Source organism: Piliocolobus tephrosceles, chromosome 18 (assembly GCF_002776525.5).
Source record: "Piliocolobus tephrosceles isolate RC106 chromosome 18, ASM277652v3, whole genome shotgun sequence".
NCBI classification, from domain to species: domain Eukaryota; kingdom Metazoa; phylum Chordata; class Mammalia; order Primates; family Cercopithecidae; genus Piliocolobus; species Piliocolobus tephrosceles.
Window position 1 is genome coordinate 340,208 of NC_045451.1, and position 13,968 is coordinate 354,175.

The window sequence follows — 13,968 nt, forward strand, 5'->3', positions numbered from 1 at the left end:
GGCTGGGGACTGTGGTGAGGTTGTGGGGAAGGCTGGGGACTCCGTGGTGAGGTTGTGGGGAAGGCTGGGGACTGTGGTGAGGTTGTGGGGAAGGTTGGGGACTGTGGTGAGGTTGTGGGGAAGGCTGGGGACTCTGGTGACGTTGTGGGGACGGTTGGGGACTCTATGGTACTCTGATGGGGAAGATTGGGGACACCATGATGAGGAAGAATAGGGATGCTGTGAAGTTTCTGGACTCACCCTTGAACTACACATGCATAGATCTGGCCCCAAACTACATCCCAACAGCTTTGAGAACTCAGTGTCATTGTGGACAGTCGACCTCTCAAGTCCCAGTCTTGTCTCTGAGTGTTGCACATGAAGGACAGATCCAAAGAGCAAAAGGAAGGTTTTGAAGTGGAATTAAATTGAACTGCAGTCCACCAAAAACAAGTCAGAGCTCTCACCCTGAATCTAACCATGTGAAGTGCTTGGTAAGGAAAAGCAGCACTGTTGATGGGACCACGGAAGACTCATCTCTCACTGCATAATGCTCAGAATGTCCAAGATAAAAACCAAAGTTATGTATGAAGAGTCCGAGTTTCTCAGCTCTCAATGGAAATGACAGTCCATAGAAACCAGCTCAGGCCGACAGTCACTGTTTTAACTGTGCCCTAATGGAAAAGAGCAAACGTTCTTGGAATGCGTGGGAAGACCAAACATCTCCGCAGAGAAATAGAGGTTTAAAGAAAACCAAATAGATAATTTTAAATTGAAAAATACAGTAATCGAAATAATGTATTTTATGGCACAACTGTAGAATGCAGATGAGAGGAAATAGTGAACTTGAAGACAGATCAATAAAAAATGTCCATTCTGAACAGGAAGCAATTGAAAAACAGTAACAAAACATGAATAGAGTCGGGGCAAATTCCAAAAGGTCTAATATTCTGTCATCTGAGCCTGGAAGAGAGGAGAAAGAGTGTGGCACAGAGGAAAAATAACTGAAGAAATAAGGGCTGAAAACACCCAAAATCTGGTGAAAGACAAACATAGATGTGAGAAGTTCAGTGAATCCCAAACATACCACATCACAATCAAACTGGTAAGAATCAAAGTCAAATAAAAAAATCTCAAAAGCAGTCAGAGGAAAAGGATCCAAATTACTATGAGTTTCTCACCAGAAACGAGGGAGGTCAGAAGGAAGTGGCTCGTTTTTCAGATGCTGCAAGAAAAGAACATTTGACCCAGAATTGTATATTCAGCAAAAAAAAAAAAAAAAAAAAAATCCTTTGGGAATCAAGGCGAAATAAAGACCTTCTCAAATGAAAGGAAGTGAAGTGAAGTCATGGCAGCCATGCTACTCGACAGGAAATACTAAAGCCAGTTCTTCTGGGGAAGGGAAGTGGACCAAAGAGCAACTTGGGACCCCAGGAATGAGGAAAAACCAACAGAAATGGCCAATATCTGGGTAAATATATATATTTTTCTTAAGTTATTTAAAATACGTGTGAAAGTTAGCAAAAAATATAACATTGGTGGGGTTTTCAGTGAATGTCACTATACATGACAACTACGGTGTAAAAGAGGAAGACCGTAGTGAACTTGGTGGGAAGACTTCTGCGTTCCACTTAAAGTACTAAAATATTGATCTTAAGGAGACTCAGACAAGTTACATATATTATAGTTCCTACAATAGGATTTTTCAACCGCAGCACTGTTGATACTTTAAACTGGAGAATCCCTTATTGTGGGGGACTATCCTGGTATGACAGGATGTTTAACAGCATCTATGGCCTCTACACACTAGATACCAGCAGTGTTCCTCCAGCTGTGACAACTAAAAATGTCTCCAGAAATTGCCAGATGTTTCCTTGGGCATGGGTGTGAGGATGGGGTCATAATCACTCCCATTTGGAAACCAATGCCCTAGAGCACTAGAAGAACTACACAGGCCAGGCACAGTGGCTCACGCTGTAATCCTCGCCCTTGGGGAGGCCGAGGCAGGTGGATTGAACCAATGCCCTAGAGCACTAGAAGAACTACACAGGCCAGGCATGGTGGCTCACGCCTGTAATCCTAGCCCTTGGGGAGGCCAAGGCAGGTGGATTGGCTGAGCTCAGTTCGAGACCAGCCTGGGCAACACGGTGAAACCCATCTCTACTAAAATACAAACATTAGCCGGGCGTGGTGGCAGGCACTTGGAGTCCCAGCTACTTGGGAGTCCCAAGTCCTAGCTACTTGGGAGACTGAGGCAGAAGAACTGCTTGAACCTGGGAGGCGGCGGTTGCAGTGAGCTGAGATCCGGCCACTGCACTCCAGCCTGGGCAACAGAGCGAGACTCCATCTCAAAAAAAAATATATATATATATACACACACACACACACACACACACACACACGATACAGTGAAAAATCAAATAGATAAATTAAAATGGGATATTTTTAAAATTTCAAATAATCTAAAAGAAGGCAGGAATAAAACAGCAGGGACAAGCTGAGAACAAAAAAAATTAAAATGGTCGACCTAAATTCAAACATGTCAATAACATTCAATGTAAATGGCCTAACCATACCAATTAAAGGACAGCAATGTTCAAATTAATTTAAAAGGAAACCCAAGACTCAGCTACCTACTGTTTACAGCAAGCTCACTTTAAGTCCAATTACATCCATGGTTGATGCTGGGGTGCAGGGATATACTGAGCAGGAGGCCATGCAGTGAGATTAAAAATAAGAGGATGGAGAAAGATACACTATGCATATATGAATCAAAGAAAGCTTGGAGTCGCTGTATTAATACCAGGCAAAGTAAAGGACATTTGCCTTGAATAAAAAGGGACATTGCATCATGATAAACCGGTGAATTCACCAAGAAGATACAACAGTTCTGAGTGCATGTGCATGGAACCCCAGAGCCTGGAAGTGCGTAAGGCCAGAACTGATTACACTTAGGGACTCCAGCTCTCCTTAGTAACTGATAGAAAAAGCAGACAAAGTTAGCAAGGATGTAGAAAACCTGGGCACCATCAACAACCAAGTGAATGTACGATTCTTTTCAGATCCCGTTAGGTATTCACCAAAACAGACCATATCCTGGGTCATGAGAATTTTTTAAAAGAACTGAAATTGTCCAGAGTATTTTCTACGAATATAGAATTAAGCTAGAAATTAATAGCAGAAACAGATCTTAGGTCTCCAAAGATTTAGAAGCTAAACAACACACCTTTAAACAATCTGTTAAAGATGTCTCAAAGCAAACTATGGAAAATATTTTGAACTGAAAAATACAACACCATATCAAAATTTGTGGGATGCAACCAAAGCAGTGCTTAGAGTTAAATTTGTAGTATTAAATACTGATTTTAGAAAAGGAAAGTTCCCAAATCATCAATCTAAGCTTAAGAAACTAGAAAATGAAATGCAAAGTAAACCCAAGCAAGCAGAAGGAAGGGAATAATGGAGCTAACACCAAGCAACAAAAATGAAAACAAAACTGCAGCAAATATAAAAAACCAAACCTAAAGCTAGTTCTTTGGGACAAATCATTAACTGATAAACCGGTAGCCAGAATGACAAGAAAGCACAGATCCCCAGTGTTTGGTACGAAGAGGAAATTCTGCAGACCCCACAGGCATCAAAAGAGTACAGCGAACAACCTCATGACCATACATTTGAAAATCTGGATAAAACAGACCAGTTCCTTTAACCCAAAAAGAAATAACTTGAATATCTGTTAAATAATCCATATCTATGAAGGAAATTTTAGATGCATAATCTAAAATCTGAAAAGGCTCTTTTTCAAGGGAAGCCAGAAATTGTGTGTGTGTGGGTGTGGGTGTGTGTGTACACAGTTATCAACTGATTAAAAACAAAGTGTTGAAACTCAAGTGTGAGCCGATGCTGCACGCCAAATAAAGCCATGGGCTTTGTGTGGGAAGTAGCCCGTCCCTGAAGCAGGCATGGCCGCCTTTGTGGCTCTCAGGCCTTGAGTCTTGTTCGCAAGCACATCCTGGGAAATCTCAGCCGTGTGTGAAGGTCAGGCGAATGTTCTGTTTCCCATCCTGGTGTGAGGGGTCAACTGGAAGCTGTGTGGGGCGAAGGCGGGGTCACCGCGCGCCTGCTGTGTGCATGGCTAGCACAGGAAAGGGGGGTGCCTTTGCACTGGGGCTGTGGTCCCAGGCCCGGAGCCCCACCCCAGGTCAGCTGTACAGCCCTGCCCGCGCCTAAAGGAAGGGGGATTCCAAAGCCTGGGCTGACTGCTGGGGTGTGTGAGAGGCCCAGGTGCCCACACCGCCTTCCCCCAGTGCTACCCAGGCGCCACCCTGTCTTTTTGTCTGTGGAAAAGACTGGATTTTGTGGAGCTGGAGCTGCATCCAGGGGAAGACACATCCCAGAGAATAAAAACTGGGAGGAAAATGCACCCTGTGGGTTGGGGGAAAGCCTTATAATTTAGCTAAACCGACCCAAGTGGAAACAGTCCCAAAACCTCCTGGTTTTTCCCAGTGGGTGTAATGATAAAGCCAGATTTATGCTCTGAGGCCAAAAAGATGCTCCAGAGCCGAGCACTGTGGGCTTAGGGGAGAGCAGGGGGTGCAGATGCCAGCTGTCTCCTGCGGGTTCCTAGCTCCAGCCCTGACCCACGCACCTGGCCACAGCTGTGCCCGAAGACTCGCGCAGGGCGGCTGTGGCACCCAGGCCACTTCAGGGCAGGCGCCTACCCTGGCTTGTGAGCGGGACGGAGGCCCTGGGATGGGGGGGCGGCTGTGTCCTGTCCTTTCCAGGCAGTGCTCCCCGCCCAGGCTCTGCCTCTGGCTTCAGGAGCTGTGGAAGGGTCAGTGACCACTGATTTAAACATTTCACGTGGGAAAGCGCAGCAGCACTCACGTTCACTGCTAGGAAAGCCAGGGCACGAACACGGCGGTGGGGGAAGTGTGTTTGGACTAGGATGGGGGGTGGCGGCTGCTCCCTGTTCAGGAAGGGAAGGTTTGAGCCAATCTCCAGGGAGGGAGGCCTGGCGGGCAGAGACCCAGGAGCAGCTGCTCCGCTCCACTGTGTACCTGGAGGCCCCTATCTGCGTCCTCAGCACCCTCCCAGGCCTGCCACCGCCCACCAGAGGCCCTGACCTCGAGTGCTCGCCCTGCCATCCCCTGTAGCCTCAAGCTGGTCTCACTGTCAGAAGCCCTGACCTCCTCAGCTGCCCACCCCTGCCGCCCACTGTAATCCCAAGGTGGTCTCGCTGTCAGAGGCCCTGACCTTGGCTCCCTGCCCCTGCCACCCGCTGTAACCTGTGCTGGTCTCGCTGTCAGAGGCCCTGACCACCTCAACTGCCCACCCCTGCCACCCACTGTAACCTCAGGCTGGTCTCGCTGTCAGAGGCCCCTCGGCTGCCCACCCCTGCCTCCTGCTGTAACCTTGGGCTGGTCTCGCTGTCAGAGGCCCTGACCTCCTCGGCTGCCCACCCCTGCCGCCTGCTGTAACCTGAGCTGGTCTCGCTGTTCTTGGGCATGCAGTGCTTGAGTTGGAGCCCCAGCCAGGCAGCAGCTCCTGAGGCCACAGAGAGGTCAAGGGCCGGGGTTGTGGGACAGGCAGGGTCAGGGTGTGTCCTTTGGCCCCCTGAGGTGTCCCTGACTCCTTGGGGTAAGGCAGCGCTCCCCACCCAGGCAGGCCCCAACCTCCCAGGGTATCCCCTTGACCCCTGGGTCACCCCGTGGACTGCCTGGGTATCCCCTCGACTCCCTGGGTGCCCCCTGAGCCCCAGGCCTCCCCGCGGACTGAGCCCCAGGTCACCGTCCTCCCCACCGACCGCCCGCTTGTGTCTCCACAGCATCAAGATGGTGCTCATGTGGACCAGTGGCGACGCCTTCAAGACGGCCTACTTCCTGCTGAAGGGCGCACCTCTGCAGTTCTCCGTGTGCGGCCTGCTGCAGGTGCTGGTGGACCTGGCCATCCTGGGGCAGGCCTACGCCTTTGCCCGCCACCCCCAGAAGCCGGCGCTGCACGCTGTGCACCCTGCTGGCACCAAGGCCCTCTGAGAGTGGGGAGGACAAGGATGTGGACCAGCCAGCCACAGGCACTGGTGGGTGCTGTGGCCGCTGTAGGTGTGGGGAAGACGGGGTCCAGGTGTTGGGGTCTCCAGCCTCTGTGGATCTCTCTGGGTGGGCGGTGGGGGTGGGACAGCCAGGGTGGATCTGAGTCGGAGAGTTTCGGATGTACTTAGGGTGATATAAAAAGCGTTTTTCCCGTTTCCTCTTACGAAACACCGTCTGAGTCTGAGGTACACATGGGGCAGCGGAAGGCGGCCTGCAGGAACCTGCTCCAGGTGGACCCATGGGCCAGCAGCTGCAAACCTTGAAGCTGGGGTGACCTCAGGAGACCCTGCAAGTCCTGTGAGCGGAGCCATCGACCCCGCAAGACCCTGGCCAGACACCCTGCTTGGACTGGGGTGGCCTCTGCTGCCCAGGGGTCTGGCACCGGGGAAGGCCGGGGCTTTCTCTGCCTGGTACACGTGGAAAGGCGGCTGTGTGGACGCAGGGTCACCATGCTCCTGGTTTTCTGGCAGTTGGTGTTTCCTGGGCCTTGAGAGCGGCTACCAGGCCCGGACGCCTCGTGGCTATGCTGCGTCCAGCCCTGCTGAGCATCACCAGGCGTAGCTCACGCTGCTCGTCAGAGCCTCTGGTCCTCGAGTCCTTGGGGACGTGGCAGATGCCAGCGACTATCAGACAACGTGGAGGCCCTCATGGGCGAAGGCTGCGGGGGCCGTGCCGAGGCTGTGCACACGCGCCTGCACGCCACCCTTGGGCTCCACTGGCAGAGATCCCCTTCCTTCTAGACGCTGACTGCACCTCCGGATACAGCGTTGATGTCCATTTTCCAGGAGAAAGGCAGCCTCGGGTCCAGGGAGTGGAGGGGCTGCCCCTGCCACGCAGGTCCTGGCCGATGGTCCCTCACCCTGCCGCCCTGGGCTTTTGGCCTGAAGCAAATTCCTGAGTGGGAGTGCCAGGGCCTACCCCCTTGTGCTGGCTCCCAGTTTCGCTACGGTGGGAGCTGCCAGTCTGACCCTTGTCACCCCATGCTCTGCCCCCACCCCGTTTTCAGTTTAGCACGAGGTCACACTGTGTCAGCAGCCCTGCACTGACCGCAGCCGGCCCCCAGTCCTCAGAGTTCTGGATGCTTCTGTGCGGCTCCAACAGGCATCGTCTTCCCTTCCGCTGGCGGAGGGGCCGCTTCCCGCAGGCATCTGAGCTCTACGCTGGGGCCGTGGCTGTGGCCATGAGATGTTCCACGCTGCCGCCTCCTGAGTTTCCCTCGGAAACACTCTTGAATGTCTGAGTGAGGGTCCTGTTTAGCTCTTTGGCCTGTGAGATGCTTTGAAGATTTTTATTTTTTTAAGATGAAGCAAGATGTCTGTAGCGGTAATTGCCTCACATTAAAATGTCACCGATTGCAGGCGCGGTGACTGCTGAATGTATCCCGTGTGGTGACTTGGAATCAATAAACCATTTGTGGATCCCGTGTGGTATCAGTGGGCCCAGAGGGAAGGATCTGGCTGTGGTCCTGGCCACACCCTTTAGCCTGGACCACCTTAGAAGGCTCCCATGTGACCCGGGTTCCTCCAGGGCCCCCAAATGACAGCCCAGCCCCCTCAACCTGTCACTGCCCTTTGCCTGTGGGCCAGTGGCCCACGGGTCCTTTCGGCTCCTCAGAGACGGGTCTGGCTGCCCTGGCCTCTGCGGTTCACACATCCCCCTTCTGCCTCCCACCACTGAAGGCTTAGCACAAGTGCCCGGCACCCCCATCCTGGTGACTCAGGGTGGCCTCTAGTGGGCCCTGGTCTTGGAGGGCTCCGGGGCTCCCTGGCCAGACAATGCAACCCAAAGAGGGGAGGGGCAGGTCCAAGACTCCCTATCCCCCCACATTCCCCACCTCTGGCCTGGCCCTCCGAAGAAGAGCAACTTGGGTTTATTTCTGGGGGTCTTCATCGTGGTCGGCACCTCACCGCACAGGAGGAAGCCTTCTGTCTTTGGGGGTCACCAGCAATGCTGGGACAAGCAGCAAGTAGGGGGCACCGGCCTTGGCGCGTGGGCCCTCGGGCTGTCCTCTGCGTGGGCCTCTCAGACCAGTACCAAGCTCTGCTCATTCCTGAGGAAGACCCAAGGCTGTCACTGTGAGAGTGGCCCTCAGTGCAGAGCCAGACCCCAGGCCCACCCGCGCTGTGTGCCTGGCGTCCATGGACCCACCGTGTCATGGGCACCTGGGGCACCAGCTGACCTGGCTGTTGGGGAAGGCGGGTCTGAGCCCCAGGTGGTCCCCGTGGGCTGCTGCAGGCCTGCTATGGAGGGCTGGGGCTCGCACTCAGGCACTCACCGGGGCCATGCACGTCTCCCCTTTCTCCACACCTGCGTCCCCTACAGACTCCTGCTGTGTAGTGGACAGTGGGACCCTTTGGTGAGGCATCCCGTGGCCATCATGTCTCTTTTCCTGGATGAACTCATTAAAATGAACGAGCGTAGAGCAGCACGGTGTGGAAATTTCCTTCCTCTCCACCTGCAGAAAAGCCCAGAAGAACGCCATGGAAGGGTTGGCAATGCCACACGCAAACCTTATGCGGAGGGAGTGTCAGGAGGCCCTTGTCACCCTCCCTGAGGTCAAGCCTTGAAGATTCCCTAGGGAGGTGGTGTCAGGGAATGGAGGTTAGAGGTCAGGGCTGGAATCCTCTTCCCCCACCACCGAAAGGGCAGTTAGTGGGGCGGCACTGGGGGTGCTGTGAGCGTCGGCTTAAACCTCTGTCCCATCCCTGGGAAGGTGATGTGGCCTTGGGCAGCGGTGGATGCGGAGGGCCTCCTTCCGTAGGGTGCCCATTCTGGGTGCCATGGGGGCCTGGCAATGGCCGCGCTACCCCTTTCTCCCCGGCCGGAGGCAGGAAAAGTCAGAGGGGGGACGAAGTCATCCACAGTAGGTGTGGAACTTCTGGGACTTACTAAATTTATTTTTAGGTATACAAAATTAAAAATCCAAAGAAAGAAGCAGGGCAGGAGGACACAGGCCAGTGACTTCGCCCAGCGCCGCCAGGGGAGTCAGGCCCCGGGGCTACTCACGCAGGCGCTCCCCAGAGCCAGACGACCCCCGCCCCTCTGCGCGCCTCGGGGGTCCCGACGCTGCAGCTGGAGGGGGCGGGGGATCTCCGTGCCAGCCGCGCAGGCGTCAGCGCTCTGCCCGCACCCACAGCGCGTCCGCGGAGTCGGCGGCCTGGCCCATGCCGTCGGGGCCCTGGGAGCTGTCCTCGGTGGCCGTGGCTGAGTGCGTGCTGTCCTCCCGCAGGGCCGGCTCGGGGCTGGTCGCGCGCTGCTGCTGCTCCTTGAGCTCGGAGTAGGAGCGCGAGAAGGTGTGGAAGATGGAGGTGACCGGGAAGGCCATGAGCAGGATGCCGCTGAGGATGCTGCTGAGCGCCACCACCTGCCCGGGCAGGCTGCGCGGAACCATGTCGCCGTAGCCCACGGTGGTCATGGAGATGACGGCCCACCAGTAGCTGGCGGGCACGCTGGAGAAGTCGCGGCGCGCGCCCAGCTCGCGCTCGGCCAGGTGCACCAGTGGCGCGAAGAGCGCCATGGCCACGCAGAGGAACAGCAGCAGCAGCCCGAACTCGCGCGCGCAGCGGCGCACGGTCAGGCCCAGCGAGCGCAGCCCCAGCGAGTGGCGCGCCAGGCGCATCACGTAGAGCACGCGCAGCGCGCGCAGCAGCCGCAGCACCAGCCCCGCGCGCTCCAGGAGCTTGGTCCCGCCCGGGCCTGCCGCCAGCCCCAGCAGCAGGGACACGTAGAACGGCAGGAGCGCCAGGATGTCGATGATGTTGAGCGGCGCGCGCAGGAAGGCGCACTTGCTCTCGGCCTGCAGGGAGCGTAGCAGGAACTCGAAGGAGAACCAGGCCACGCACACGGTCTCCAGCACGAACAGGCTGCGGCACTTGGGGGAGCACTCGCCCTGCGGGGAAAGGGGACGTGGGGTTGGGGGCGCAGGCCTGTTGGAGGGCCGGGGGCGCTGCGCCCTTCCTTCCCCAGGACCAGAGGCGTCCCCCAGGCCACCCTTCCCGCGCCAACCCACGGAAGCGGGTACAAGGGATATTGACAAACAGGCCCAGTTCCTATTGGAAAAAAAACAAAAAAACAAAACGAAAAACCAACAAGATTTAATGGTGATCACTTCGGGCTTGAGAGCGGATGCCCTTAGCTGACCCAGGAAACTGGTGAAAATAATGTTTAAACCCCTGACCTTTTATTTTAAAGCCTTGGGAAATGGTCTTAAGAGCAAACAGCAAACAAAGAAACATCTATTTACATGTGAACATTCTGTAAGAAAGGTGAGCATCTGCGGTATCTGTGTCAAGACTGCATTCTCCTCCTCACCTTGGCCAGGAGGAGACTCTGTGTGGAATGGCTGCAGCCACAGACACAGCCGCCCCACCCACAGCTCCCAGTCACGGGGGCTTCCTTCCCCAGAAGGGGCCGACATCACCATCTCACATTCTGCCCTCAGCTCCTGGGGCTAGGTCCTTGGGGAGTGAGGCACCCTCCTCCTGCCCAGTCCCCACTCTCGTGGGTGGGAGGCTGGCCTTGGGTGTCACGGGTGGGAGGCTGGCCTTGGGTGTGGCACACTGAGAAGATAGGGCCTGACTGCCCTTGCTGCAGTGATTCCAGGCCAGGAGAGGCCGATGGGGTCTCAGGGTGCCCCCCCCTCCCGCCCCGCATCAAGCTCTCAGCTCCTAGAGAGGGAGGGTGTCATTCACACTGAGGCTTGCCCTTGTCCCCATCCCCCAAATCCGTGGCTCAGAGATTTCTGCCAGGAGGGAGATACAGGAAGTAATCTCCTCTCAAAGGAACTGACCTCATTTGCAACAGAACATGAAGAAGCTTAGACCTAAGGACACTCTCAACACTATCAGTGGTGGAGGTGGAGTGAATTAGCAGATTCATGCATCTGCTGACCGTGTAGCCTAGATGCAGGCTGGCTAGGGTGCTGGGCAATGAGGGGAGAAGACAGCTGGCAGGAGCCCTCCTGGGGTCAGAACAATGTCAGCCACTCTCAGAAAGCAATAAGAAGGAGCTGCAATATGATCAGGTTGTAGAGGAATAACAGAGCTCTCAGCTGGCAACTTGGAGTTTTAACTACCGGGTGTGGTCAATGAGACAGAGGAAGAGGTTGCTCCCCAACCATGTCCCTGCCCCATGTCCCTCCGTGTCCCCACAGGCATCTGCCTCATCTCTCCCCTAACTGTCCCGTCCCTATGTCCCTGTGACCCTATGTCCCCATGTCCCTGTCCCTATATCTGTCCCCGTGTCCCTCCCTGTGTCCCCTCAGGCATCTCACGTTCCTCCCTATGTCCCTGTCCCCATGTCCCCATGTCCCCATCCCCATGTCCCTCTCCCATGTCCCCTGGCAGGTCACCAGGTTGCACACCCAGGACTGAAGCCAGGCAGGCTGGCCCCAGGGCACCGTCCTAACCACTGGTCAATGCTGCCTTCCACACGAGCCCTCTGAGGAATCTGTGTCCCTGGCGGGGCTTGGGGACCAGCGGGGCAGGAGCGCCTGGGCTGTGTATCCTGAATGCCCCCCTGCCCACAACAAGGAGGGACCGGGTGCAGCTGCACTCACAGTCAGAAACTGCCTGGACCGGGTCTGCCCATGATTAGAGACCACCTGTGGAGCCACAGGTGGGACAGTCGGCGCACACGTTTCCGGAACTTTCAACCCAGAAAACAGACCCTGATAGATCAGATTTGATGCATCTGGTCTACTTGGCCAAAAATCAGGTAAGAAAAAAAGTCTACACTCAGCCTGGCTCACCCAGTTTTGAGGCCCACACAGCCTCCGCCGTCTAGATTTGGCTTTTTTGTGCGTTTTTTTTTTTGTTTTGTTTTTGTTTTTGTTTTTGTTTTTGTTTTTTTTTGAGGCGGAGTCTCGCTCTGTCGCCCGGACTGGAGTGCAGTGGCCGGATCTCAGCTCACTGCAAGCTCCGCCTCCGGGTTTACGCCATTCTCCTGCCTCAGCCTCCCGAGTAGCTGGGACGACAGGCGCCCGCCACCTCGCCCGGCTAGTTTTTGTATTTTTAGTAGAGACGGGGTTTCACCGTGTTAGCCAGGATGGTCTCGATCTCCTGACCTCGTGATCCGCCCGTCTCGGCCTCCCAAAGTGCTGGGATTACAGGCTTGAGCCACCGCGCCCGGCCTTTTTGTGCGTTTTAACAGACATTCAGGGTTTTCTGTGGGGTCCCAGGGCCGGCTTCTGCCTGCCTTGGCTGGGTGGGCACCTTCAGACTCTGCCCCGCAGCCCTGGGCTGCTCCACGATGTTCCGTGCTCTGTGCAGGACCCAAGGTCGGGGCTGGGCGGGGGCTGCAGAGCAGGCCCTGCTGGCAGCTTCCGCCCTCTGCTGTCAGGGTGGGGTCTGTGGTCTCGGATTCCAGGGCTGGGGACTGAGGGGTGTGAGCAGGACCCCAAGAGCTCGGCAAGTGCTCCTTTGGGGAGGGCAAGTGGACCCCAAACTCAGAGATCAGCGTGGGCCTCCCAGCCCTGGTGTCAGGACGCTCTGATCATCACAGGTTTCAGGGATGGTGTCTCGGCTGCATCACCGACCCGCATGCTGCTGTTTCTATGAACGTGAAAAGCGAGTTTGCTCCCATGCGCAGGAACCTGTGGGTAAACTGCTCCCGAGTTCCTGGGCCCCAGGATGAGCCCCCCTGAGGAAAACAGAGCCAGGCGGACCCCTGCCCCCGTGGCTCCCCGATCACGAACCCATGCGTCTGGGCACCTCGGGCGTGCCCGGTCTCTTTGGAAACCACAAGCATTCCTCAGCTCTAGGTAGAAAACACAAAGCAACGATGAAGGAAATCCCAGAATCTAGAATTCCTGCCCTATGGCCCGGGGAGCTGCCGCACCCAGGCCCAGATCCAGCCCTCCTCCTCTGCCGCATCGGGACATCACAGCCTGGCTCTCCCCCAGGGACCCAGTGGCCGGGGCTCCATCCCACCGGGGGAGCTGAGGAGGGGAACCAGCCAGTCCCTGCCAGGTGGGTGCTAGCACAGAGGTGCTCTCACCAGAGGATGGGAATCCAGCAGTGGTGGGGGCTGCAGAGCTGAGGACCTCCTTGAAGGACTGAGAACGGAAGTGTCTGTCATTAGGAGGGACCTAGATGGGGAGAATTCTCTTGGGGGTGCAGGTGTGGGGCCCACAGGGAGGGGCGGGAGGAGGGCTGAGAACAGGGACATGGCATGGGGAGGGGCATGAGGACGGAGGCCCTGCAGCTTCTGTGCTGTGCTGGGGAGCTGAGCTCTGGCTTCATGCTGGCAGAGAGAGGTCAGCCTGTGCCACCGGAATTGGAGGCAGGAGGCTGGTGGGAGAACAGGGCCCAGCCTCCGGGAGGCACTGGGAGAAGAAAAGATGGCAGGGCGGGGTTGGGATAGAAACGTCAGGATGTGGGGACTGACTAGACGGGGCTGAGGGGATGGTCCCCACCCAGGCACACCCGAGTTGGGGGTCAGTGGGCCGGGCTGCGCGGGGTCCTGACGGACATGCCTGTGGCGACGCCGGTTAAATGGCAGAAGAGGCTGCAGCCGCCAGGACAGGCCCTGTAAACGGCATCATCCACTATCACCAAAGCGAAAACCAAAACACGCCTGCTGGGAACGCCGTGTGCTCACGGGCCACGTTTGCTCAGGACACCTGGAGGTGGAACAGCTGGTTTCTCAGACATACAAGCACATCCTCACCTTTACCAGATAGGCCCCTCTTCAACGTTTACTAGAAGCTGCTGAGTTGCTCCCCAAGCAGCCACACACATTCAGCCCCGTCCCGAGCAGACAAGTGTCCCATGGGTCACAGTCACAGCCAAGGTTCTGGGACCCAAGGTGGCCCGGGCCGGTGGGGTATAAATTCGTAAAACTGTGGACTGACGTATTTTAAAAGCCTTCAAAGACTGTGCGCACTTTGACCTGGAAG

General features: G+C 55.9%; 2 protein-coding genes across 6 annotated transcripts in view; one reads left to right on the forward strand and one right to left on the reverse strand.

Moving 5' to 3' along the window:
• Positions 1–7,492, forward strand: part of SLC66A2 (solute carrier family 66 member 2) — a 50,305-nt gene extending 42,813 nt beyond the window's left edge. For all 4 annotated transcript variants that reach the window (XM_023224821.1, XM_023224819.2, XM_023224822.2 and 1 more), the window contains one exon: positions 5,807–7,492. In XM_023224821.1, the coding sequence (XP_023080589.1) occupies positions 5,807–6,014 (208 nt within the window). In that variant the 3' untranslated portion in view covers positions 6,015–7,492. The remainder of the gene's footprint in view (positions 1–5,806) is intronic.
• A 973-nt stretch (positions 7,493–8,465) lies between these two features.
• Positions 8,466–13,968, reverse strand: part of KCNG2 (potassium voltage-gated channel modifier subfamily G member 2) — a 59,227-nt gene continuing 53,724 nt past the window's right edge. For both annotated transcript variants that reach the window (XM_023224817.2, XM_023224818.2), the window contains one exon: positions 8,466–9,960. In XM_023224817.2, coding sequence (XP_023080585.1) covers positions 9,184–9,960 — 777 coding nt within the window. In that variant the 3' untranslated portion in view covers positions 8,466–9,183. The remainder of the gene's footprint in view (positions 9,961–13,968) is intronic.